The 27,592-nt window shown below is 48.2% G+C and overlaps 1 protein-coding gene across 1 annotated transcript in view; it reads left to right on the top strand.

The window, feature by feature from the left end:
* LOC132354871 (ADP-ribosylation factor 2) overlaps positions 1-5,540 on the top strand; it is a 61,002-nt gene extending 55,462 nt beyond the window's left edge. The window contains exon 5 of the mRNA XM_059906975.1: positions 5,446-5,540. Within this exon, the coding sequence (XP_059762958.1) occupies positions 5,446-5,499 (54 nt within the window). The 3' untranslated portion in view covers positions 5,500-5,540. The remainder of the gene's footprint in view (positions 1-5,445) is intronic.
* Positions 5,541-27,592: the final 22,052 nt, after the last annotated feature.

Raw genomic sequence — 27,592 nt, 5'->3', positions numbered from 1 at the left:
TGGGGTACTTGTCAACTCTCTAGATCACTGGTCTTCTGCTCTGAAAATTCTGATGCAATAGGTTAGAGCTGGGGCACACACGATTCTCAGCATCAGGGATGATGGGAAATACTGACAAGAGGGACCCCTACTGGGTGCAAGGATTCTCCCGCATTTCAGGTGCAGCCCTGACTGGCTGCCGCAGCTATGCCCAAAATAGTAGTAATTGCCCCTTGAAACTTGGATGAGCAACGTTTCACCCCCAGTCTGACTTAGGAAATCAGGAAGGGGCTGGAAGGATGGTGTGGGTGGGGCCTTCACCCACTCTGGCCAGTTCTGCTGTGTCCTCCAGGGGATGTTTGCTGAGGGCCATTAGAGACCTTCCAAATGTCCTCAGATATTTGGATATCTTATCCCCACTTCAACCAAGTCCTCCAGATGCTGAGGGGCTCCTACTGGCTGGAGGGTCCCTAGCTCATTTGTTTGTGGTCTGTGTAGGGAAAGTTAGTCGGAAGTACAGGAGGCAACGTGGGATTTGCAATCGGCCTCTGGAGGTGTGTGTGTGTGGGAGGGGTCAGTCTTGTGGGACTGAGCCCTTTATCCATGGGGTCTGATGGTCTTTCCAGGTAGATCCTGTCAGAATTGAGTGAAATTGTAGGACACCAGTTGTTGTCAGACACTTGCTTGATGTGTGTTTTTCCTGTACAGTTGTTTTAAGTGTGGGGTAATTTTTTTTTTTCCGCCATGGGGCGCAGCTTGCAAGGTCCTAGTTCCCTGACCAGGGATCGAACCCATGCCCCCTGCAGTGGAAGCTTGGAGTCCTAACCACTGGACCGCCAGGGAATTCCCTTGGGTAATTTTTTTTCATACAACAATAGATAACTAATACACAAAGCAAGAGCAGAAAGACCCTCTACAAGCTGAGAGGGTAGTGAGAGAACAGAGGCAGGTGTGATACCGAAAGACCTGCCACTGCTTGGTGGACAGGGAGCCAGCATTTGCAGGGCTGAAGAGCAACGCTTTTAGGTGTGCCCTTTCCTTTGCTGTTAGGGCTCTCATCCTGCCTGCTGTGCATGTGAGGCTCAGAGAGGTCAAATCACTTAACCAAGGCTGCTCAGCTGGTCGGTGGAGGCACCAGGACTTGAGAGCAGTCTGTCTGCCCTTGGCCATGCTTTCTCATCCTCCACGCTGCTTCCATGATCTTGGTGACCTTGGGCAAGTGCCTCCCTTTCTGAGAGCTTTGCACAGAATTTGAGCAGGGGGCTTGCACATCCACGAGAAGATTGAAGCTCGTGCTCCCTGGCCCTCAATGCTCTGATACAAGGTGTGTGCACAAGGCCCGCACAGCCGTCGCTCTGTAGGGTGTCCCGGAGTAGGGTGGCCCTGTGTGCTAGAGATCTAGTGACCCGAGGATGAGTTTCGGCAGCTTGGCTTTGGGGGCCCCCCGTGCAAACTCGCAGCAGCCCTCAACAGCACCCTCTACCCCACCCTTGCCTCCCCCCGCTGGACACACAGACACACACACCCAGGTATCATCCCCTGCCCTTGGCCTAGCTCCTCTGGTCACCTTTATCCACACAGAGGCCAACAGCGGGCACTTGTTCAAGAAACATGTGCTTGGGGTGATGAACCTTGAGGCCATCCTGTCACCTGGACCCTCAGGTGTGAGGCTCTCACCACTTACAGGGACACGACGCGGGAAGCCTTGGCCGAGGGGCAAACCCAGCCTTCAGAGGTGGGTTCTCTCCTGGAGAGTCAGGTCAGGGGCACAGCGATCTGGAGCAGTCTCGGGAAGTTGGTTGCTTAGCAGTTGCCGGAAGTTTCCGTCCATCTCCTGGGGCCTTGGCCTTCACCCTTGGCACCTGACTTCTTTCTTCCACACCTCTTTCTGCAGGCCAGGACAGATGCCACTCCAGGACCCCTCCCCACAGCTCCATGCAGGCCTTCGATGGGACACTCCTCAGCCATGTCTCTCTGACCCACAGCTTCCATCCTGGCCACGACCCCAGCTCCCACCTCGGCGCCCCCCTGCCCGCCCCAGCGCACATTCTCACTGCCTCGGCCGACAGCCCCCATTAGCTCCACGCTCACAAGTAGTGGAGCTCCCCCAGGGGGCTTCCGGCAGCCCCACCTCACCCTGCCCCTCCCCCCTTCCTGAAGAACCCCCACGGGCCCCTCCTCCTGCTCTTCCAGGCCCTCCACTCTTCCGCAGTCCACGTACTGCATCGTCCCCTTCCCCAGCCTCTCTCCAAGTGGGTTGAATCCGGGGTCCCTCCTAGGGCTGAAACCCCTTCTGTGGACAACCCCACTCCCCTGCACCCACTCCCACACTAGGAGTAAAAGAAAGGCAGATGGATAGGGGTGTCTGCACAGCTTGGGGGCTGAGGTGTGGAGACAGGCAGGGAGGGCAGGCCCCCAGGATGGACAGATGGACAAGGCATCCAGCTTTCGCCTCTCCCTGAATGGCCACAGGAGGAATGAGGTCGCCGCCCCATGCCTCTCGCAAGATGCTGAGAGTGTGAATGAGAACAGCTTGTGAGGGGCTCTGACGGGCAGGGCCTGGTGAGGAGACCTTTTGTAACCTTCCGGACCCGGCGTGGAACCAGCGGACAGGTCACGTGACCCAAGTTGCTCTGTCCCTTTAGCCTTCCCGGCTCACGTCCCAAATGCCCCTTCGCTCTGCAAGCACTCTTCAATCTGGGGAGGGGACGTGGATTTGTCTGGGGAGGGAGTGGTGGTTCTGGGATGCATGGTGTATGTGAAACCTTATGCGTATGTGCGCACATACGTTTTTATCCCCCAGAGTGTCTACAGCTTCTCGAAGGGGGTCTGTGACCCATGAAAGGGCCCACCTTGGTACCAGGCTATCCAGACTGGGCTCCCATGTATGTTTAGTCCCAGCAAATCTGGTTTCCAAGTTTAAGGGCTGTCAGCCTTCACCCTGAAGAAGCTCTGACCTCTTCACGTTGAAACCCTAACACGTAACCTGCTTTGGGAGATTTGAGATCAGACCTGCCGGGCGGGTGCATCCTCTATCCTTCTCACCCTCCCAGGCAGACAGGTTTCCCTGCGTTTCAAAGTGGACCAGCCTCGTGTTCCAGCCACACCCCAGGCTACAGGAAACGTTCCCAGCAACAGGGAAGTCATCTGCCCCCTGCAGACATCCTGCATCTCAGCAGCCCCTTCTCAAAGGCTTTTTTAGAAATCTAATTTAAATGCATGGGCTCTGCGTTGTGTAGGAGTTTTTGTATGTTTCCTGGACCTGAACTCAGCTCCCTAACATGAAGTACAAACAGGATTGTTCTTTGGCTAATGGCCTTGATCACGGCAGAAATGACTTTTGTCTTGATCTTTTCTAAATTCTTCCTCAATTCTGCTTTAATATGAAAGTTGACCACAGCGTGCTCTTGAAAGCCAAGTGCAGCAAAGAGGGAGCTTTCCTCAAGGATTGCCCTGTCCCAGTAGAACTTTACCTTATTTTTTTTACATGTAACAAATTCCTGAAAGCGTCTATGAATATCGAATGTATCAAAGTTGGATGATGCCCTTATTCTATACAAGAGGCAGTGTGGTCTAGTGGTTCAGAACATGGACAGCCACCCTGGTTGAATGGGCATAAATCAGCCACTTCTTGGCGTTTGGCTGAGAGCTCTCTGCGCCTCCGTTTTCTGAAAATGAGAATGATTATAGTAACTACCTTGAAGGATTCTTGTGCAAACTAAGTGACTGAATACATTTAAAGCCCTAGAACAGAATCTTATTGCGCTCTGTGTGTTAATGATTGTTGTTGTATGTCTTAAGGTGGATTCTTTACTCAGAGAGCTGAAAAGAATGATCGACTCCCTAATTATATCTTGCCTCTAAGACACAATTAATGACAATTTATTTATTTCTTTTCTTTTTTTTTTTAAAGGTAAACCAGCCAGAGATCCCTGGTTTCTATTTTTTTTTTTTTAATTATTAGCACCTTTAATTATTATTTATTTATTTATTTATTTTTTGGGCTGTGTTGGGTCTTCGTTTCTGTGCGAGGGCTTCCTCTAGCTGCAGCAAGCGGGGGCCACTCTTCATCGCGGTGCGCGGGCCTCTCACTATCGTGGCCTCTCTTGTTGTGGAGCACAGGCTCCAGACGCGCTGGCTCAGCAGTTGTGGCTCACGGGCCCAGTTGATCCGCGGCATGTGGGATCTTCCCAGACCAGGGCTTGAACCCGTGTCCCCTGCATTGCCAGGCAGATTCTCAACCACTGCGCCACCAGGGAAGCCTGACAATTTATTTCTAAGACTTTTTTTTGGGCTGCTGCCACGCGGCTTCTAGGATCTTAGTTCCCCAACCAGGGAAGGAACCCAGGCCCTGGCAGTGAAAGTGCTGAGACCTGACCCCTGGACCAAAGTCAGGGAATTCCCAAGACTTTGTTTTCTTTCCCTCATGTGTGAATCCAATCAATAGGCTCAGGACCAGTGAACACTCATTGAACCTAAAGATTTGATGCTTTCAGCATCCTGATGATTTTCATCTTAGTTTCAAAATTATATTAAGTTTGTGAAAACTTTTGTTTTTTATTACTAATACTTGCACTTTTAATTTCCTGGTTTTGCTCATTGTTTACATCAATAAACACAACAACATATTCAAACAATTGCACCAACACATCATATGGCACAGGTCAAATGGAATGGGGAGGCTTTAAGAATGGGATTGTTGGCTGGTGGTTTGTGTCACCTTAGGACAGCTCAACATGTTTGCCAATATATGTGCAAAATCCAAATCTGGTGAAGGAAAATCAAGTTAGGAATGTTAAAGTCCAATGTAATATGATGATGGCAATGGTTCGAGAGCCAAAGACCACTGAGGCTGGCACATATTTCTGGGTTCAGGTCATGATCTGTTTGTTGAAAGGACAATTTGTTACCATGAACTTGGAGATAGGTAGCTTTCACTTTAATGGCAAACCCATTCCAAGAGAGCTGGCTATAAAGCAACCATTTATAAAATGTCATAGTTTTTAAACAATTCACTTTAAAATTAAGATGGTCTTCAAAGGAAAATGGACTACTTTGAAAGGTTTTGGTGATGGGCCAGGTCTATGTCATGCTGGATTGCAGGGAGAGAGATTTGAGAGTGCTTTCAAAAATTGCTGTTCCTTCCTGTAGCAGAAACTTCAAAGGAGGTGATTCTTAAGTGGAATTGTGGTGAGTTCTGCTGTGTACTCTGCTTAAGAAGTTACAGGGAGCACCAGATACTCAAGGCTGCTTCCTCACTGTGGCCTGCATCCCTCCCTTCCTTTGTTCCCCTGGAGAGTGTCTTGCATTATAGCTGATAACTCTCACTAACATCTCTAATTCTTTTATCCCTCATTTCTTTGACTTCTCCTGTGATTGTGGTTAGTTAGGTCGAGTTGGAGTTCTTCACTCTCCTCACAATTAGGGTTTATGTAATCTTGGTATTCTCCTCACTTTGTTGGCTAGATTCTAGAAGTTGGAGAGGACACGTGTGACGTTGAGCAGCATGAGTGGCAATGAAACATCAAGAGAGTCCCGGGCTTCCCTGGTGGCGCAGTGGTTGAGAATCTGCCTGCCAATGCAGGGGACACGGGTTCGTGCCCTGGTCTGGGAGGATCCCACGTGCCGCGGAGCAGCTGGGCCCGTGAGCCACAACTACTGAGCCTGCGTGTCTGGAGCCTGTGCTCCATAACAAGAGAGGCCGCGATAGTGAGAGGCCTGCGCACCGTGATTAAGAGTGGACCCCGCTTGCCGCAACTAGAGAAAGCCTTAGCACAGAAACGAAGACCCAACGCAGCCAAAAATAAATAAATAAATAAATAAAATTAAAAAGAAAAGGCAAAAAAAAAAAAGAGTCCCGATGCTGATGGAGACTTCCACATAATAATGGGACGGCTTTGTATATAGAAGCAACCACTGGGCCCAGAGAGGGTGTACCATCACCAGGTAGCACTACATAAGGACAAAACACAGAATTCCTGGGAATGCCCCCTACTTTGAAATTCTGGGATGTGAGTTGTTTTAGTGACAGGGGCTTGCTAAATTGACAAGGGATGGCAACTGTCGTAACGTCAAGTGGTGTTTGGATCATATGAACATTTGTGAATTGTTTTTCTATTTCCATCCCCTATGCCTGTCATGCCAGTAGGCGTGTGAGGTCAATCATACCTTCTCAGCTTCTACAGGCCAGCCTGGCTACCACTGTCCCGACATAATTCTGGGGACTCCAAGGAGGTTCCAGAGACCAAGGAGAGTCCAGTATTATGGTCCTGGCCAGACTGGGATTTCACCCTTGACCTTCTTCTCATCCTTATGCTTCTCCAGACCATAAAGATTTCTCCTACTCGGAACACCTCAGCTGTATCCTTGCCAATCTTATTAGTCCCAAGGGCTCATCAAGTCCTTAGATTAGGTGGTTCTAGGAACTCCTGCCTACCTCCTCTCTCCTGGACCCCTGGGCATTTGTCATAGCTGACAGAGCCAGTTGCCATGTCACATTCCTTCCACCAGTGGGAATGGGCAATTAACATGTGCAGTGCTGCCCGTTGAAAGCACCTGCCCTCGAGAGTTCTAGAAAATAAACTCTTGCCCAGCTTTATCGATCCTGGAACCTCACATTTTAGTAAAGTTCGTTTACTTCAAAGGAGGTGTGAAAAATTGTTCAGGCCCACCCGGAAATCCATTATAAGTGGTTCTGGCATTTACAAAATTTTATTATTTTCCCCGACTATGAGAGTAATACATGCTCATTGCGAAGAATTAAGAAAATACAGAAAGGTGTTCATGGAAAGAAGTAAAAGCTCCCAGAATCTTCTCTCTCAGAAATAATCATTATTAGCATTTAACGTGCCACCTTTTTTTTTTTCCTGTGCACACCTATTTATAAGATTAGGTGGTACGTTATATACAATTTTGCATCTTGCTTTTTTCATTTTATACAACCAGAGCTTTTCCCTATGTCATTATCTAGTTTTCAAAAACGCCATTTTAATGACTACATGATATTTCATTGTCTCGTTGTATCAGAATTTACGTAGCCAGTTCTCTATTTGCAGGCATCTAGGCGGTTTCCTATTTTTCATGATTATAAATGGTGCTGCAGCGAATATTCTTGTCCAGGAAATCTTTATCTGGGTTTCTGATGATGATGTCCTTAGAAGAAATTCTCCGAAAGGAAATTATGGAGTCTCAGCTCTGCTGTTTGGTACCTCTCTCTTTACAGATGCCCTGGGGAAGTGAGTGACTCCTGTCACCCCCTGAATTGGTGGCCTTTGCTGTTGCCTCTGAGGCCTGGACGGGAGGATCTTTTATTCATGTCGGAGAGAGATGCAAAGGGGGCCCCTGCAGCCTCCCCAGGCTACTTACCTGAACCCACTCCATGCAAAGCAGAGTTCCCCCTGCAGGAATCATTTCATAATTAACTTAGAGACTAAAGCATATTTAATTAGCCATGAAAACCCTCCCAGCCATCTGCCTCTGTTTTTATTTTGAGGAAAATGGCAGATCTTTTTTCCCTTAGCCCTCTCTTTTTGGGGATGGAGCTCATTTCCAGCATCTTGGTTCTTTTTTTTTTTTTTTTAACATCTTTATCGGAGTATAATTGCTTTACAATGGTGTGTTAGTTTCTGTTTTATAACAAAGTGAATCAGCTATACATATACATATATCCCCATATCTCCTCCCTCTTGCGTCTCCCTCCCACCCTCCCTATCCCACCCCTCTAGGTGGACACAAAGCACCGAGCTGATCTCCCTGTGCTGTGCGGCTGCTTCCCGCTAGCTATCTATTTTACATCTGGTAGTGTATGTATGTCCATGCCACTCTCTTACTTTGTCCCAGCTTATCCTTCCCCCTCCCCGTGTCCTCAAGCCCATTCTCTATGTCTGCGTCTTTATTCCTGTCCTGCCCCTAGGTTCTTCAGAACCTTTTTTTTTTTTTTAGATTCCATATATATGTGTTAGCATACGGTATTTGTTTTTCTCTTTCTGACTTACTACACCCTGTATGACAGACTCTAGGTCCATCTACCTCACTACAAATAACTCAATTTCATTTCTTTTTATGGCTGAGTAATATTCTATTGTCTATATGTAGCATCTTGGTTCTTGTATGGAGAAGAGCCCCTGCTCTGCTGTGGTGCACCAGAGTGGCAGAGCTAGGGGCTTAGCCTGAGGTGGCAGTCAGGGTCAGAGGTCACACAGGCCTCTGCGTGCAGGACGGCACCTTAAAGGAAAAGACCAACACCCTCATTTCTCAGGTGAGGAAACGGAGGCCAGGAGAGGCTCAGGGTGAGTCCGAGGACACTGAGTCTGAGGCCCTACTTCTTTGCTCCTTTGTTGTGCCCTCCAGGGAAGGGGTATGGCATTGCTTTCAGCTGCACTCCAAGGCCAGAGGATTTAAATGGAATCCTAAAGGCTGTAATGGCCCACGGTGTCGGAGCACTTTAAAATGTGCAAGTTGCATTCCCAGATCACATCTTGCTGGACACTCACCCCAGCCCCAGAGCATCCAAGGGAGACTCAGGAGGTCACGTGACTTGCCTGTAGCCACACAGCTGGTGAGTGAGTCTGGAGACTGAGATGGAAACACTAAGTGCTTTGATCTGAATTGCTAATATGTCAAAATGCCTTTCATTTCCATGGTATTCCTTAGAAGGCCCTGACCAGGAGCTCACGGAGGAAAGGTCCAATGGAATGTTAGTCCAGTTACTTCTCGTGACATCACCTCCTCCAGGAAGCCTTCCTGGAGTCACCCCCCTACCCAGCTGAGTTGGGAGAGAGGACTGATTCTCTGCCCCTTTGTCACCTCACATGTCCCTCAGTATTACAGCCTAAAGCTCTCAACTTCTTATTGTCCCCAGTTCTAGCAAAGAGCCTGGCTTACACTAATAGATCAATAAATGAAATTGAATTCAGTGAGACTGAAAGTGGACATAGGAGCGATTGCTTCAGTAGTTTCCCCTCCTCCTTCCCCTTCACTTTGGCAGGGGGTCATCTGTGATCCTTCTGGGGGGTGAGCATCATGTATGCCTTGGGATGGTCCCTGAGGGCTGCCATATGGACCCACTCATGCTGCCAGGCTGGCCGTGTGCCCCAGATCCTGGAACTGCCAGCAGAGATGGGCATCTAGTCCACAGACCCCAGCCAGGTAGCATTACCTTTCATCAATGTGCGGACAGGCCTGGAGGGGTACTGGGGACATCCACCACCAGGTAGCCTTGTGCTTTTTGGGCAAATCATTTCCATCCTCTGAGACTCGTTTTCTCCTTTATCACGCGAGGCAATTAGCCTGGACCCTTTCATCCCCGATGTTCCATGTCCTGTGACTCTATTTATCATGACTCCTGGGAGGGTCCAGGAGTGACAGGATGAGAGCCAGGACAAAAAGATGGAGAAGTCAATTCCAGCAAGAGGTTGAATGGAGCGCCGGACCCGATAACCTAGCAAAAAAGGCATCCCGCGTATCAAAGGTCCGAGCCAAAGAGGAAAGTGCAAACCTTCGAAGAGTTCCTGGATCTAGTTCAATGTTCCTGCCAGGCTGAAAATCTCTCTCCTTTTAAGATGTAAAAGATTTGCTCCCTGAGACTATCTTCAATCATATTCTATCCCTCTCCAGCCACTAGAGACAACACTGAAGAAGAAGGAATCTGTGGTGATGAATTAGGAATCCGTAGATATTCCTCCAGAGCTGCCTGTTAAACTCAAAGCACGTTTTGGCTCCGATAAAATCAGATCAACCAAGAAAATCCCTCAGCGGCAGAGCACTGGGGCACCCCCAACCCAGAGCCTCAGTGCTGTCTCCCCAGTATTACGTGCCTCGGTGCCTCCACACCACCTGGGCCTGGGCCAGCTCGTCTCTGAAATACAGTGAAAGGATGGTGGAGAATTTATTTATTTTTCCTCTCAAGGGATGACCCACAGAATAGAAAAAGAAATCAATGGAGGAAGATGAAAGTAAAATGCAGCTTCCTTCAGGGAACATTAGGGTGAGAGAAATAGAAAACGTTTCCATCAATTGCTTTTAAGAATCAAGAATGGGGAGCATGTAACTCTAGTCGGTAAATACAACCAGTAATAGAAATACACTTCAGTTATCTACTGTGGTCAGTTATTGAGAGAGGCTGAAGACAGAGGAGGAGAAAAAGGTTCAAGGAATGGGGAAGGGGGAGAGAAGCAGACTCAGAAACAGGTGACTACAAATAAGAAAAATATTGAAACTCAGAGAGAGGCAGAGAGAGAGAGAGAGAGAGAATGCGAGCAACAGATTCAAAGAAACACAAAAATGCAGACAAAAAAAGAGAAGCATGTACACACAACGCACATGCACAGACACTCAATGTGAAGGGAGACAGAGGTGGAGAAGCCAAAGCAAGAGACAGAGACACCTAAAGAGAGATATGAGAGGAGATGCCAAAATTGAGCTCATCCAGGAAAACACCTGTTTAAAATAAACAGGGCCATCTACAGTTGGTTATTTTTTTTTTAAAAGAGACAAACATTACCAGAATTACTTCTTTTTTTTCAGAATTCCTTCGTAATGTGTTTTCATTCCTATCTAACTTTGAGAAGCACGTACACTCTTTCAAACCCATCTTCCTCACGTGCCACAGCAGGAAACCCCTCGTTCATTGTTCTGGGAAGGAAGACATCAACCTCAGATGGTAGCCTTTTAAGATGATGCCGCTGCTGTGTTTTCATAGCTGCGGACCTAGGGGGTCTCACCTCTCACTGCAGCTAAATGGCCACATTCAGCTCAACCCTGTACACCCGTCGAAGTAAACCTTGTTTGCTCAGAGATCACTAATTCGGAATCGGGGATGATTCCGCCAGGGCCAGAGCTGCCCGTGCCACTCTGTCAGAGTTTGCTGATCAAATGAGTGAGGGAATAAGATGGCAGCAGATGTGCTGGGTGACAAGCACCAGGCACTCTGGCCACATTGTACTCAGCAACAGCTTCCCAAACCTGCCAGCCACTCTTACACCTCGCAGCCGGGAACACCCTCTCCTTCCTCCCTGCCTCTGCCTGGTAAAATCTTCCTATCCATCGCTCATCAATCAGTTCATATGTACTGAGCACCTCCTCTGCGAATCCATTTCCAGCAAGCCTCTACTCCCTGGGAGTTAATCGTTCCTTCCTCTGGGTTCTCATTATTAACGTCAGTCATTGCTACGCTGCAGGTCTTGGCATATTCTGTTAGAGCAGACTTTCTCAACCTCGGAACTGTTATTTGGGGCTGGGGGCTGCTTTGTTGTAGGGCTGTCCTGTGCATTGTAAGATGTTTAATTATATCCCTCGCCTCTACGCACTAGATGTCAGTAGCCCGACCACGCCAGTTGTAACAACTGAAAATGTCTCCAGTCACTGCCAAATGTCCCCAGGGGGCAAAATTGCACCCAAAGATGCTGTACTAGAATGAGCTGTTTGGTTGTGTCAGCCCTCAGAGAGGGTGCATCCTCTGGATCCGCAATGCTAGAATGGTGCCTGGCATGGGGAAATCACCTGGATCCCGTGGAGGAAGGATCCAAACCCTTGGACTGGGCCCCTGGGCAGGCAGATGTTGAACTGGCCAGCTGTTTACATTGGTCACGCTGATCATTGCAATAGGAGCATATTGGCACTTGAGGTCTGTAACCAAATCCACAGGTCTCTACTGAATGCTAACCTACTATGAGCTGTGGGGGACACACACAAGGAAAATAAAAGCTTCTACATTTAAGGCACATGCAATGATCTAGTTCATCAGAAAAAGCCTGTAGCCATGGGGTGCTGAGGTAGGAATATCAGGCAGCTTAGAATGAGGTTCTGAAGCAGGGCGGGTTCCTCTATAAGGGGTTAAGAACTTAGACCAGAGTGGTCTGCTACTCCTGTGGAGGGCTTAGGACACTATGTAGAACTCGATCTGGGCCTTTAAAGATGGGTGGGACTTGGATGAGGGCAGTGGAGTTGGGGTAAGTGTGGCGTTGCCTCAGCAGGGAGAGTCCACCTCGTGGGGCAGACCTAGCCGGCCTGGCCCAAAAGTTGGTTCTTGATTCAGGGAGGCCAAGTGTCTCCAAGTATGTCCTGAACAGCTTTCATCGGGGTCACCTGGGATACTGGTCATAAATGCAGATTCCTGGTCTGCCAGGCTCAGTGAATGAGTTTCGCTGGGGTGGGCCCAGGACTCTGTATTTTTCACACACCCCCCAGATGATTCTGATGCTTGGTTAAGTTTGAGACCTACTTCCTTGAGGGGAGGGCCATTGAACAGGCTTAGTAATAACCTTGGTCTTCCACTGTGTGCAGCCTGTAGGGTTTACACAGTCTAACAGAGCATATGAGTAAGCAGGAAGTAGAGCCAGGCTACCAGTGTTCAAATCCTGGTTCTGTCATTTCTAGCTGTGCAATCTTGGGCAGTTTACTTGAAACTTCTGTGCCTCAATCTTCTCTTCTATAAAATGGAATCAACAATGTCCCTGCCTCATAAGGTCTTTGTGATATTTGTGATGATTCCATACATGTATATTTGCTTGGCATGGTACCTGGCAGTTAGTAAATGCTCACATGATAACTATTAGTCATCATTATCATTATTTTAGCATTTGATGCTTGCTAAAGGTTTCAGAGGGCTGAAGCCACCTTTCTTTAAAGTATGGTCTGTCGGGAATTCCCTGGAGGTCCAGTGGTCAGGACTTTGTGCTCTCACTGCCGAGGGTCCGGGTTCAATCCCTGGTCGGGGAACTAAGATCCCACAAGCCTCTCGGTGCAGCCAACAACAACAACAAAGTATGGTCTGTTACCCACAACCCTCCTCTTCTCCCCTACCTTGCTCCTAGTTACTCCCAAATATGAAGTTACACGGGCCCCTCCCTCCTCCAGTAGAAAGCTGAGCTCTGAGGCTTTCTGATGAGGTGAGAGGCAGCCTTGGGACACAGAAGAGTGTCCTGGTGGGGTCAGGTCCCTCCCAGTTTGCAGTCTGAGAGGAGACGCTTCTTGCCTCCCCGGCTCTGGGGTGGATGGACACACTGGAGGTCCAGAACCTCCTCGTGTCATTGCCAGATGGCAGTGTCACTCCTCAGCAAGTCTCACCCTGGGGGGTCCCAAGTCAGAGCAGAAAAGAAGGGAGGGCAGCAAACTGCTCCATCTGTATGAAGAGCCATGGCCCCAGCCTTCCTATTTGTTCTAACAAGACACGGTGTCTAAAACCCTGCACAATGCCCTCTGCTGAGCCTCACGACAACCCTGAGAGGTGGGTGGGGAGGTCTTGCCCACCCCATTTAAAAAATCATGGCTTTATTGAGCTAAAATTCACAGACCATGCGATTCACCCTTTTGAAGTGTACAATCCAATGGTTTATAGTCTATTCCCAGAGTTGTGCAGCTGTCACTACTATATAATTTTAGAACATTCCATCACCCACCAAAAAAGAACATTTTCTTCATTCCTAGTCCCCCAGCTTTCTCCCAGCTCTTGGCAACCACTTATCTACTCTCTGTCTCTATGGATTTGCCTATTCTGGACATTTCATGTAAATAGATTCATACAATATGTGATCCTTTTGTGTCTGGCTTCTTTCACTTAGCATAATGTTTTCAAGGCTCATCCATGTTGTAGCATGCAGGGACTTCCCTGGCAGTCCAGTGGTTAGGAGTCCATGCTTCCGCTGCAGGGGGCATGGGTTTGATCCCTGGTGGGGGAACTAAGATCCCACAAGCCTCACGGTGTAGCCAAAAAAAAAAAAAAAAAAACCCAAACATATTGTAGTATGTATTAGTACTTCATTCCTTTTCCTGGCTAAATAATATTCCATTATATGGGTACACCACATTTTGTTTATTTATCAGTTGATGGACATTTGAATTGTTTCCATGTTTTTGGCTATTATGAATAACTTTGCTAATAAACATTTGTGTACACGTTTTTGTGTGATCATATATTTTTATTTCTTTGGGTATAGCCCTAGGAATACAATTGCTGGGTCATATGGTAACTCTATGTTTAAACTTACGAGCAATTGCCGGATTATTTTCCAAAGTGGCTGCACCATTTTACATTCAAAGTGTATAGGGTTCCAATTTCTCCATATCCTCACCAACATGTGTTATTACCTGTCTTTTTGATTATAGCCATCCTAGTGGGTGTAAATAGGCATCTCAGTGTAGACTGATCCCACTTTATAGATAAAGAAATCAAGGCTCAAAGAGGTGAAGCAACTTGTCCAAGTACACTCAGACAGACAGAGGTGAAGCCAAAATTCAAACCAGACATGTCTCACTTCCAAATCCACATTTTTTTCTATTACATCAGGCAGCCCTCCAACTGGACAACTTTGTCTGGGCCTGGCCCGGTCCCTAAGTCCAAGTGGTTCTTGGGATTCACACCTGTCATGGGACAGGGACACTCTGGCCATGAGCTGGTCATTGTCTGCTCTCCTGGCCAGGCTACCAACCATTTGAACCCCTACTATGGGCCCAGCTCCAGAGGTGTAAGTAGAATAAGAAAGGCATAATCCCTGCTTTCAAAATGGACGGATTTCTCAAGATGCTACATCAAAAAAAAGATGGATTTTTTAGCTTCTAGATTTACAATGTGCCAGCAAAGGGCAAAAAGGTGGCCTGGACAACAGGCAGGAAAAGAAGAATGGAGAGACCCCTGGCAGGAGGCTTGGAGGATGATGGTCTGAGCCAGCTTAAGGAAGATTTGGTGCCAAGGCTGGGGGCATGGCCAGAAAGGAGAGGGCCAAGTTAGAGAGGTAGGTTGGACTGCTTTCAAGGATGCGGTTTAGCATGTAACTGAGGAGTGATTAAGAGGGAGAAATAAAGAAGAGGGTCGGAAGGAGGAAGGGAGAAAGAGTGAGGGCTGGTAAGTGTAATAATATCAAATATGTACCTTCCATTTAGTGGGCACTTCAGGGCTAGGCACTGTGTTGAGTGCTTTGCATATCCTACTAGGTAAATGTGAATATTCTTATTTTACAGATGAGGAAACCGAGGCTCAGAGAGGTTAAGTGCTTCAGCTAAGGGCACACAGCTGGTAAAAATCATCTGACTTCAAACCCCATTCTCTTAACCACTGAAACATCTACTGAGTGAATAACTGAGGGATCTGATGGGGGACATGCTGCCAGGGGTACTGGAAATGGGAACCTCGTTCAGCCTCCTTTCTAGAGGGCTGGTATTTTTGGAACTAGAAATGCTGTGGAGCTGACGGTTTTGCCTGTGATGGTTTCAGCCTGTTTGGGCTTTCACACTTCAGTTTACAGCCTCAGCCACGGATGTTTGCTTACTTATTTATTCTTTTTACAGGAAAAAAGCCAATGAATTTTCAATAAATTGGGCTTGAGTATTTGACCAGTGAAACAGAAAGGTTTCCAAGTCTTAGGGTGGTTGAGGGGGATAGAAAATTCATTCCCATCTATCCCGAAGGAGGTGGTGTTGCGGAGAGCGAGGGCCTGCGGGCTCCGTCCGGGGCCGGCACAAGAGGGCTGAAGATCAGTCCCACAGGCTCTCTGGGCAGGATCTCCAAGCTCTCTGAGCATCGTGTCTCTCAGGGCACAGCAGCTGGTGAAGGTGCTGCTAGAGGATAAAACATCCAGCTGCACAAGGATGGACTAGCCCAGGGGCAGCAAAATTTTCCTGTAAAGGGCCAGATAACTTTAAGCCTTGCAGGATGTCTGTGGTCTCTGTTACATGTTCCTGTCCTCTTCCTTCTCCTTCCCTTGTCCCCTTTTCCTCTTCTTCTTCTCCTTTTTCCATAACCATTTAAAAATATAAAAACCATTCTTAGCTCGTGGGCTTTACAAAAACAGACTGTGGGCCAGATTTGCCTGCAGGCCAGTTTGCCAGCCCCTGGTTGAGATATATCTCGGAAACTCGCTTGGATGCATTGCTTAACTTCTTGGGGTTTCATATAATATATTTATTGAACACCTACTGTGTGCATACCAGAGAATGTTCACATTCTTTGTAATGGAAAGAACATGACAATAAATCAAGAAGCTTAGTTCTAGTGGCTGTAGGGATGAGGTAGGAGGAACAGCAGTGGACCTGGAAAGAGCAGACCTGGGTACCTGACCTGCTTCGGTTCCCCTGGAGCCTGCAGAACCACATCTGTAAGATACATTAAAAATAATGTATTCTTTGAAGGATTAAAGAAGCTCAGGAGGAAAATAATTTTGAAAAGCACTATATAATAGGAGCTATATTTAGACAGTTGGAGATACACAAACCTATGCATAGCTGATTGACAGTATAAAGACTGTGTAAATCTATGATATCAGAGATGTCACAGGTTAGGAGAGAAAAGAGATTGACTGAGATGCTGTCATATGGGACTTACTATGCTGGGTACTTTCACCCGTGTTAGCTTGTGTGTAATTTAGGCAGTATATCAATTAGGATTGGGTTTGGCTGCTTCCTATAAGAAACTGAAAATAATAGTGGCCTAAACAGGATAGAAGTATGTCTCGCTCTCTTTTAAAATGCATAGGTAGGCAGTCCAGAACTTGTAGTATAGCCCCACAGTGTCAAGAACCCATACTTCTCCTTTTGCTCCATCATCCTTGCATGTAGCTCCCATTTCCCAAGGTCATCTCATGGTCCAAAATGGCTGCTAAGCCCCCTACCATTACATCTGCATTCTAGTCATGTTAAAGGATGAAGGAACAAAGAAGAACAGGGCTAAAGAACACACACCAGGAGAATTTTAAGGAAGTTTCTTAGAAGCTGGCTCTAAATACTGCTGTTTATATCTAATTGGCCATACCTAGCAGCAAAGGAGGCTATGAAAATCAGTCTTTATCCTGAGTAGCCATGTGCCCAGTTAAAACTAAGAGGTTTTGTTTTTAAATAAGAAGACAGCAAATACTGGCATCGGCAACTAGCTATGGCTACTGTAAGTAGCAAATTCACAGAAAGGACAGGTATCTAGGTGGCCAGATCAGCGAGGGCTTCATCAGAGAAGCAAGACTGAGCCTGGCCTTGAAGAAATGGATTGTGTTTTAAGTGGTAGACATGAGTGGAATGGGCATTCCAGGCAGGGGAAAGAATATAAGCAAAGGGAAATGCACTCTGTGTGGGGGAAGATAGTGGGATATTAGTCTAGCCTGGAGCACTCCTCTAGAGGAGGTTTGAGAATTAGTGCTGGAAAAGATAATATAAATACACAGTAACCAGTCAGGGACCCTACCACCCTGGGTGAGGTACTGTCCTTGACCACTTTGTGACTCCCCAGAAACTCCTCCCCTCGTACTCCCCTCCCTTCGATTCGTCACTCACATAGCTTCCTCCTGCCAGGGCTGCCTCCCCGCCCCAGGAGAGGGTCCTTGGGGCCTCTTGGGTGGGCCGTCTCAACACAGGTCCTATCCATCCACCTCCCCTTGCATCCACCTGGTCCTCGGAGAAACTTGGCATCTTCGCCCCACTAAACTCAGCAGGTGGGGATTGTTCCCTGCTCAATGGTCTCTCTTACATGGACACAGGCTGCTCCAGTTGGTCTCTTGACTTTAGATCTTTTCAGGGGTGAGTTGGGCCCTAGTCTCTAGATTTTCTCAGCTCTGGTGGGGAGGGAAGGTCACAGGTCAAGTTTTTCCAAGATATCTTTGATTCCAGGTCCACAGTCGTGTCTGGCCAATGGAGTGCCCTCACTTGGCTTGGGGAGATGCAGACAGGTGGGCCGTGGTTACCCCAGCTCTCACCATTAGCCGAGGAGTCTAAAAAAACCCACCTCCCTCCCATCACCTCCATCTCTAGCCTTCTCTTCCACATGGGCCGAAATGTATAATGGGGCAAGTGTTGTAGAACCAGCGTGGGGCCAGTCTTAATAAGTCCTACCTAGATGGCTCGGTATCACGCTTCAGAACGCTTGGGCACTTCACACCTGAAGTCCTCAGCCTTGGGGCCTCAGGTGAGATTCCAAAACAGCAGAGCAAGCCCTCACTGAACATCTTGATTACATTTATTGAGTGCTAACCATGTGTCAGGCACCGTTAGCTCATTACCTATGATGTTATTACAGGTGAAGAAACTGACAGTAGAAGTGAGTGAGGACTGGAATATCCTGGAAAAAAGTCTTGAGAAACGAGGCCAGGAAAGAGAGGTGGGGCCCGACTGCAGAGGCTCAGAAGCTCAGACTTTCTCCTCTGAGCACTTTGAAGGATTTTGAGCAGGTTGTGATGCGGTCTCAGTTGTACTTTTGAAAATTTGGTCTCAAAGCAAAGCGTGGGATGGATCGGAAAGAGAGGGCAGATGTCTTCCCATTAGAATGTGAATACTGGGCCAGGCTGGGGTTTGGGGAGGAGAAAAAGGAGGAGGAGGAGGAGGAAGGAAGATGAAGGGAAAGAGAGGAAGGAGAGGGGAGAGGGGACCAAGGGGTCGGGAGGCAGAGGAGGGAGAGGGAGGAGGAGGAAGGAGAGAGGATTTGGGTGTTCTGTTTCTTTCTTCATTTGCTCAACAGGAAGCATACAATTCCTGAGCGCCCACCACATGTGAGAGGGGCTCAGATAAGCAATGCAAGGACCATCCGTGGTCCTGGCAGGAGCTCACAAAGTGGAAGTGGACAAATGCAAGGCCCTTGGGGGCTTACAAAGAGCCTTCACAAATATAATCTCACTCGATCCCTGCACCTGTACTGTGCAGTAAGCAGGACGCGTATTCTCATACCCATTTCATAGATGAGAAAGCTGAGGCACAAGCAGGTTAACTGGCTCACAGTTGTACAGCTGGTTGGGGCAGAGCTGGGACTCAAATTTAATGCTCTTTCTGTTACATCAGGCACATCTGGGTACAGGGAATGTACCCAGAGCTCTGGAGGATGTGGAATTGGGCAGAATGATTAAGGACTAGGTTCTGGAGTCAGATTGCCTGGCTCCAAAGCCGGACTCCATCTCGAACCAGCTGTATGAACCCTGGGCGAGTTTCTTAACCTCTCTGTGCTTTAGCTCCTTCACCTGTAAAATGGGAAGAATGGTGCCTACCTCGCAGGGCTTCTTGAGCTTCACTCATGATAGCACACATAAAGTGCTCAGCACAGGCTTGGCCCAAAGTAAGCATTCTGTATGCGATTCTACCATTACAGAATCGCTATAAAATATAATTATTTTGAAGTGAGTGAGACAGGGAAGACAGTCCAGGCAGAAACAATGAGCCAACTCAGGGGGATGTGGCAGAGACCCAGGCCACTGTTAGGACATTTTTTTCTATGCCCAGACCCCCTATAATACCCTGTATCTAACCTTTGCTTCCTCTCTTGCAGCCTTCCCCCATCCTTCTCTTCCTCTCCCTTTCTTTGTCCCATTGATTTTTCCCTTTCTTCCCTGCTGCTCCTTGCTCAGTTCTGCTGGGAGCCCTGGGGGCTAAAGACCTTGCTGACACCTCCCCACCCACTCCATGTGACTGTGGGCCAAGAGCCAGCCTTCCAAATTGCTTTGACATCCACTGAGGTGCACTCTCCAGAAATATCAGCTGTTCACCAGGTCTGCTAAAGGACATGGCCGAAGCATCTGGTTTTCCTGAGGGGAGAGCCTTCTGCAGGCAAATGTCTCCCTCCCTTAAGCTATTTCTCCTGATACTCAGTCTATGTGGTCTCCTTTTTATTAAAAGGAGGAAATGAGAGAGAGGGAGAGGGAAAGGGGAGGGAGAGGTGGGGAGAGAGAGAGAGAGAGAAATATTATTACAGTCTGCTCTCTGGTTTCACAGAAGGTAGTCAGGAAAGAAAGGAGGGTAGGGCTCGGCTTTGTGGTTATCACAGCTATTAGCAGGAGATTATTTGTTCATCAGCCTGTAAAAAGTTCCCAGCTTTGGCCAAGGTAATTACCGGCCTAGGTGGCTGGCCAGGTTGGGGCATGGGGGAGGTGAGGCTGTCATTTCCAGTTCACCAGTCTCCATTTGCTGCTTGGTCAAGGGGTTCAAATGAAAAGGTTAATTAAGAATCAGAGGATTTGTTCTTCAGGTTAAGTCATGTATACACAGCACAAAGGTCATATCTATACATGATAACCGCTTTTAAAAAACCAATCCAATTCCACATGCACATATTGACATACGCATCTCCTCTCCCACCTCCACCTGCCAACCACATCTCCATCTTCTCTGGACCAGGTGTCTGCTAGGCTTTTTTCATTACAGAGGGTGAGTAGCAGGTGCCACATGGGTGCTGCTTTTTTTGGTGCTCACTTGGGAAATGGGGCTCATACCCCAATGGCAGCCCACAAATACCTGGGCTCCTTTCACGCTAGCTGCTGACCTGCTGTGTGTCCCTGGGCAAATCACCTCCTTTGTCTCAGGGAAGGTGGGAGTAGATCAGCAGTTTCTAATCATGATGGCCTCTGTGTGTGGGGCGGCGGGGGGGGGGGGGTAAGGTTGTAACAGAACATCTTGGACAACTCTTTAAACTATGCCTCCTCCTGGGATTCTGATATGTGCCCTCCACCCAGTGTGGTCCAAACTGTTGGTCCAAATTGTTGGTCCATGTAGTGGATGATGTGAGGTGTCACCCTGATCTCTTCTTCAGGACCAAGGTCTTCATTCCTCTAGCTGTTGGGAATGTTGGCAGATGCCTGTCAGCTGAGTCCCTCTCCAGGACTTGCCCTCAGCCAAAACAGCCATCTCTCTCAAGGTCATGCCACCTTCCTGCTTCCTGGGGGCAGCCGGCATCCAACTCTGAATGTGGGGCTGCAAATACCCATCCCTTTTGCCTCAGGACAGGACAACTCAGAAGTGGCATGCCAGCTCCAGAGCTCCCTGTAGAACTGGCTGAGAATTTTGTTGAAACTTCAGCCCAGTTCAATTCCCCTCTCTGCCCAATCCCACTTTGTTCACTCTCCTCCCCAGCCCTCACTCCCAGTTGTTGATGCCAAAAGTACCTTCAATAAATTTCCTATGTGTAAATTTATTGAAATTTACAAATCTCCATTTCAGAGTCTGTTTCCCAGGTAACCTATTGTAAGACAATACAAAAAAATTGAGGATCACCAGATTCGATGCTCACCAGGGCCATCCGTTCATCCATTCAGCAAACAAACGTTTGGCACCTAGGCTAACTCTAGCCCTAGAAATCTTCCTGAATGAGGAAGGACTCCAAGTGGGCCTTGAAGGGCAGGCAGAATGTGAAAGGAGGAGGAGAGGCGATAAATTGAACGGAATTGGTGTGTGTTGTGCTGCTTGTATTTGTTTTATCTCGGCCTGTGGCGCATCCACCACAGTGGAGATGCAGTAAGCAAATGGATTTTTGAAATTACCATGGATTACCAAATTTACTAATTCCAGCTCTAGAGTGGTACTATCTGACCTCTACTGGGTGCTGGATTATTGCCCACTGAAAATTCTTTCTCCTGCCATGTGATGTGTCCCATTGGCACCCCCCCTTTAAAGTGGTGACCCATCTCCACCCCACAGCCAATATCAAAAAGCCAGAGGAAACTCCCAGCCCCATAGTATTATTTGCAACCTTTGTCTTGAACCTACCACCACTTTGCACTTTGAATCTTCTCTGAATTGTCCCTGCAGGCCTCAGCTGCTGGCCCCTTGTCTTGTCCCCTGCCCAGGGCTTTGCCGACTTTAATGACTGAGGTTGCCTTTCCAATCAGCCTTTGACTCTCTCCTTATTTGCAGTCCAAACATGTTCTTCATCCCGTCAGTCTCCGGCCAAGCCAAGGGTCTCCCCAGCTCAGACCAGCCCAGGCTCTATCCCAGCATCACCCCAGGTGGCCAGGTGTTCTGTTGGCCTATAACCCCGTGACTACAGATCATGTTGGGCACTATTGAGACAGGTATCTGCAGCTCTTGGGGGTGCTTGGGGACTGTGGCTCTGGCTGGGACACAAAATTCAGGTGGTCTTCTCATTCTAAGCACAGCAAGAAATGTAGCGAAATCCCTTCCTTTCCAGGATCCTTCTCCCACCTTTCCTTCTCCCACCTGGCGTGGTGTAGCTTCTGGCTCCCGGTGCAGTTCCCCCAGGAGAAAGGCGTGTTTGAGGGGAGCTGAGCCCTCAGGGAGGCAGCTGGAGGCTTTGTCTTGAAAGAAATCAGGAGGGAGACATGAGAAATAGGAAACAGCCTGGGAAAAGGAGGAAGAGAGGAGAGGTTCTGTCCATGGTGCTGAACAACAATCACAGAAATAATTAGCCGCTGAGCTTCTATTCACGGATCAGCCCTCAGCTGTGCACTATGAAGAACCCAAAGGACATAGAGAACCCAGTTCCTGGCATACAGGGCCTTTTAATCAAGCTGGAGACAATAAAACACCCATGTGAGAACACATAGGAATAATCCTAAACAGTCCATATAATGATGGGTCTCAGAAAACTGCACAGGGGGAAGGGTTCTGGCCGTCTTGATAAAGGGGTCCCTGAGACAAGCCCTGTTTTAGGAACTATGCCCTTTAAGGGGAAAAAACCCCACTTTATAATGAAATATTCTTCTTTAGTCACCATATCATTCCCTAGAGTATTTAAAGCCTAAAGGTCTTGGATATAAAATCAGTTGATCTAACTGTAGCAGTGCAGTTTAAATTTAAGTGCTAATGGTACGTTTGAAATGTAAACATGTGATTGGTTTTTTAGTTATGTCTTTAAAAAGGATTGGTGGGCAGGGACTTCCCTGGTGGCGCAGTGGTTAAGAATCCACCTGCCAATGCAGGGGACACAGGTTCGAGCCCTGGCCCGGGAAGATCCCACATGCCGTGGAGCAACTAAGCCCATGTGCCGCAACTACTGAGCCTGTGCTCTAGAGCCCGTGAGCCACAACTACTGAGCCTGCGTGCCACAACCACGGAAGCCCGCGAGGCTATAGCCCGGGCCCCGCAACACGAGAAGCCACCACAACGAGAAGCCCGCGCACCGCAACCAAGAGTAGCCCCCGCTCGCAGCAACTAGAGAAAGCCTGCGTGCAGCAACGAAGACCCAATGCAGCCAAAAATAAATAAATAAATAAATTTATGTAAAAATTAAAAAAGGACCGATGGGCAATTTTTGTCTGAGTGCCCAGCCCCAGACTGCATGGCCATGGTCTCAACCCCTGTTTGTCATAGTCACACCCAGCTGTCCCTATCAGCAGGAGGTTCCAGAAGGTCACTGCTGAGAGAGTGTTGTCCCTCCTCAGTCCCTCCTCTGCCCTCAGCATTCTCAGGACCTGGGCCCATTGGGACAGTGCCCATCCCCCTTCTCCACCCTCAGCATGTGCCCTCCCTTGCCTTGAACGGGGAGAGGCTGCACCTTGGGACTCCCTCTTTAGCTAGGGACCTCCCTGCCTTCCCCACTCATTTGCAGGAGGGATAGGAGGAGGCAACTTGCCCATGCCTTCATCCAGACTGTATCTTTGTGAAGGTCTGCTACTCACAGAGGAAAGGAATTGCTTTAGCTCTATCACTGGAATTGGAAAAGTTGGTATTTCATCAGACCAAAACACTGATCCCTGACCAACTTGCTGAATGAGGGGCAGGTCGCACGTCTATTGGTCTCAGTTTCTCCTTTAAACTAGAGGAATCGACTGGATGGTTGAACAGTGTTCCTGCTGGTTCAGCCTTGTAGTCTGTGAATCAGAAAATGTTGGCTAGGTCGTTACTCACCTTGGACATACATGGAACCCGTTCATCCACCTCACTCCCTGAAGTCTTAACTTCCTGAGAGCTAATACTCAGGAGAGTTTCCATCCATGGGCATACTCTTTATTCTCATATGGGACTGTTGCTTTCAATTTTATTTGGTTTCTTACCAGTGGAGCTGGGTTAGATAACACGGACCCTAAAGGAACCCTACACCCATCTCTTTCCTGAAACCTTAACCAGAGCCAGGCTCACTAGCAAGACCCTTTTTAATTTCTATTAACTCTCAAGAGAAAAGGCGGTGAGTATGACCAGCCCCAAAGCCTCACCACCTTGGAAGGAGAAAATAGAGAAGAAAGAATAGATCTTCACCCCTCCAGACAAAGGTTTCACTCTCAAGGCTTCAGGAGGGGACTGAGTAATGCCAAGAGGAGGCTTGTGCAGGTGAGAACGTGGGATAAGACATAAACCCTGGTTCAGTGTGTGACAAGGATTCCCCAAGAAGGTTTCTTCATAGAAGCTTTCAGAAGAGGCACTGAATCAGGATTTGCAGAGAGATGGGGGGGTCCTCATACATTGTAAAGACAGAAGCAGTCATTGGCAAGTTGAATGTGTTTGGGGAGCAGGAGAGCTGAGTGGGCCCCAGAGGGCCACGTGAAGAGAGTGTGAGATGTGTTTGGTGAGGCACAGGACTGTGGGGTGGGCAGACGACCAGGGCCTTGCATGCTGGAGTCTAGGGTTGCTTCAATAAGAATGAGAGAGATGTTGGTCCTGACGCCATGTCTCTGTGGGTTGGGTTTTTGTCCTGGGACTCCCAAATTTGTGGAGACTTTAGGGCTCAGACATAAGTTGGTGTGAGTGTGTGAATATGTGTGGAGGAGACCATGGAGATGGAATTCATTTGGGTCATTATGGTTTGACCCAAATTAGTTTTAATTTGGTCCAGAGTATTAGTTCAATGTTTATTAGTAATTAGCTCCAACTCAGCCCAGGCCCCAGGAACTGGCTGTCAGGCTGTGTAATTGCTTCCCTGCCAGGAAAAAAGAGAATGCGGCTTCAATGTTTGGTAAATACTGGGTTGGGGAAGAGAAATGGAATTTTTTTTCTCTTCAGTCCATCAATTTCATTATTCTCAACTGCTGTCCCAGTGGATTCTGCGTCCCCTAGACATCCTGAAAATTCTGCCACATTTAGTATGGCTAGGGACAGGAGAAGAAATGCTGGGAGGGGTACCTGGGGGAGAGTCTAAGCCCTTCTCAGAGGAAAGTCAGCCATATCTAGATAGGCAGCGGGACTGCACCAGTCATGTAAATCCAGCCATCTCTGACTTCTTGCCTCCGGCCCCAGTTTCTATCCTACTTTTCCATACTTTTACCCTACTTTCTGCCTTTAGCAGAAATCCATGAGCCTTCCCTTTCAGGGGCTCCAGAGACTTTATTTCCAGGTCTCCCTCTTGCTCCCTGCCCAGAAGCATCAGCACTGGAGCCAATGCTGAGTCTCCCCACTCCCTGCCTCCACCAGCCCCATGTGCACCAGGGGCCAGTCTTGGGAACCGCAGGAAGGGTGGGGAAAGCATGTAGGGTCTGTTGACATGAGTGAGTCACTCTGAGTGGGAGTAGATGACGAAGAGAATATGACTCAGGGAAGGGAATACAGTGTGGGTGAAGGCAAGGGGTTTGCACGTCCTTACCTGCTCAAGGAAATACAGACACTCAGGGGCGTTGGAGTGGGGGCAGCTGGAACCCACTGATGGCCTGACATTCACAGGTCTCTCTTGTGGTCACTCGTGTATATGGCATTGTCTTCCTGATCTTGTCCCATCTGCATTCTTTGGTGCTTCCCTGTGTATTTTGTCTTCATCTCTTTAGTCCTTCTTAGTCAGTGAGGTTGGTGAATAGAAGTTTCAGGGAATCTGTAGCCAATGACCCCCAAGCTACTGAACTGGGTGCACGTCCATCAGAAGAAGATGGAGCTAGTGGCCAGTGTCCTGGCCTGAGTTTTGGAGCAGAGTCTGCCATGGAAAAAGACTCTTAAGGGTCTGTCTTAGTCACTGGACAGAGCAATAGCCTGTCTGGGCCTCTCTTTTTGGAAAATAGGGCAAGGAATATTATCTTGGCTGCTATAAGGTGTTGCCTTCCTTCTGTGGCCAGCACCTTGACAGGAGCAGCAGGACAAAGTAAACTGAAGAGGCCAAACTATACAAGGAAAAAGAGCAGGGGGTATTGCCACAAGCCACACAGGACTGGCAATCACCTGCCTCAGGGCCTTTGCACATGCCATTCCCTTCAAATGGAAGGCTCCCCTCCCACCCCCAATATATCTGGGTGGCCAATTCCCTTACCTCTTTTAAATATTTGTTCACATTTCACCTTCTCAGTGAGGCTGCCCTGATCACACTATTTTAAAATGTCACCCCACACCCAGCATTGTCTATCCTCCTTTTCTACTTTATTTTTTCCCCATTATTACTTATCACCATCTAACATGATGTATCTTTTACTTATTTATTATGTTTATTGGCTACCTCATTCCACTAGAATGCAGGGTTCACAAGGGTAGGGATTTTTGTCTGTTTTAGTCATGGCAGTATCTCCTGTATCTAGAAAAGCACCTGGCGTGAAGAAAGTGCTCCATAAATCTTAGCTGAATTAGTGAATTAACAAAGAAAATTCTGAGTGCTCTTAGGACAAGTTATATGCCCAACAATGAGTTACCCACTGTAGGAGATGAAGTGGACAAGGTCTCAGAATGGGATTTGGGAGAGCTGGGCTTGAGCCCCAGCCCTGTCCCCCACCAGCAGTAAAGAGAAGATAAGGCAGCTCCCCGCATCCTCCCAGGTAGCTGTGAAACTCAGGCCATGTGATGGAAGTAAAAGCATGCTGTAAATTATAAAGGGCTGCCTCTCATCGTCCCTCTCATTCTGGCGCTACCATTTTGTTTGGGGCTTAGTGATGGTGTCGTCAGGTGAGGTTGGTGTAATTAGAGATTTCTTGGGGGAAGTGAGTCTTGAGCTGGGCTCTAAATGTACAGGGAACAACAGTGGCAAAGGCCAAGAGGAACAAGCCATTTGAGGTGGGAGAGCAGCAGGGCCTCTATGGAGATGGTTTCTTTTGAAGTTTTTTTTTTTTAATATTTATTTATTTATTATTTTATTTATTTATTCTGGCTGCGCTGGGTCTTCGTTGCGGCATCCGGACTTCTTAGTTGCGGCATGCGGACTTTTAGTTGCGGCATGCATGTGGGATCTAGTTTCCCGACCAGGGATCAAACCCAGGCCCCCTGCATTGGGAGCGTGGAGTCTTACCCACTAGACCACCAGGGAAGTCTCTGGAGATTTTTTCTGATGCTAATTCAAGATGCAGGGGACTAGGGTAGCTTCTGCTGGGGCCACAACTTCTAAGGCCGGTTGCCCTGGCTGAGCTGTGTTCTACTTAAGGCATGCTTGTTACCAGGCACTGTAACTCACTGACTGCCTGGGGGTGGGGCTGTTTGGCAAAGAAAACAGGCAGCCTCAGGGCAGCAGAGATGGGCCTCAGAGGCTGAGCTGGAAGGTCTGAGACTCCAGCCCTTCTCCCGGGGCGCAGCAGACGACTCACTTTGCGCAGAGCTATTTTAACTGCCCCTGCCTTCTCCCCATGTTACAGCTTTTTGGTTTCAATCCCCATTCCTGACTATAGCTTCTGTGTGTCTCAGTGATGTTCTCAGGAGAGAGCATTTCTGGTGCCCTTGAATCAGACTATGGATGAAGCAGTCACTTGTCCACCCCTCATCCAAGCCCCTGTGGCCTGGAGGGGGGACAAAGTCACGTGGCACATGGCTGGCGGGTATATGGCTTCCCCTTTAATGTCAGGGGGCAGGGAGAATTGATTTAGAAAGGCAGTCGGGCAGAGGAGGCCAAATGGCTGGGGTTGGGTACAAGTCCTCAATACCATTTTGCAGACAGGGCTCCCAGGGTGGATTCTGGGAAAAGGAAACAGGGCCCTTCCCATAGTGACCCTGCCTGAACTTTAAGCTTTACCTTCATTGTCGCTTTACTCACTCACCAACCCTCAATGTCTACCTCTGCCCTGCCCACTTCTGCCCATGCTGTCTCCCCACT

The sequence above is a fragment of the Balaenoptera ricei genome, chromosome 20 (assembly GCF_028023285.1).
Source record: "Balaenoptera ricei isolate mBalRic1 chromosome 20, mBalRic1.hap2, whole genome shotgun sequence".
Lineage (NCBI taxonomy): Eukaryota > Metazoa > Chordata > Mammalia > Artiodactyla > Balaenopteridae > Balaenoptera > Balaenoptera ricei.
The sequence above is the reverse complement of the archived record's forward strand: the minus strand, read 5'-3'. Positions and strand labels throughout refer to the sequence as shown.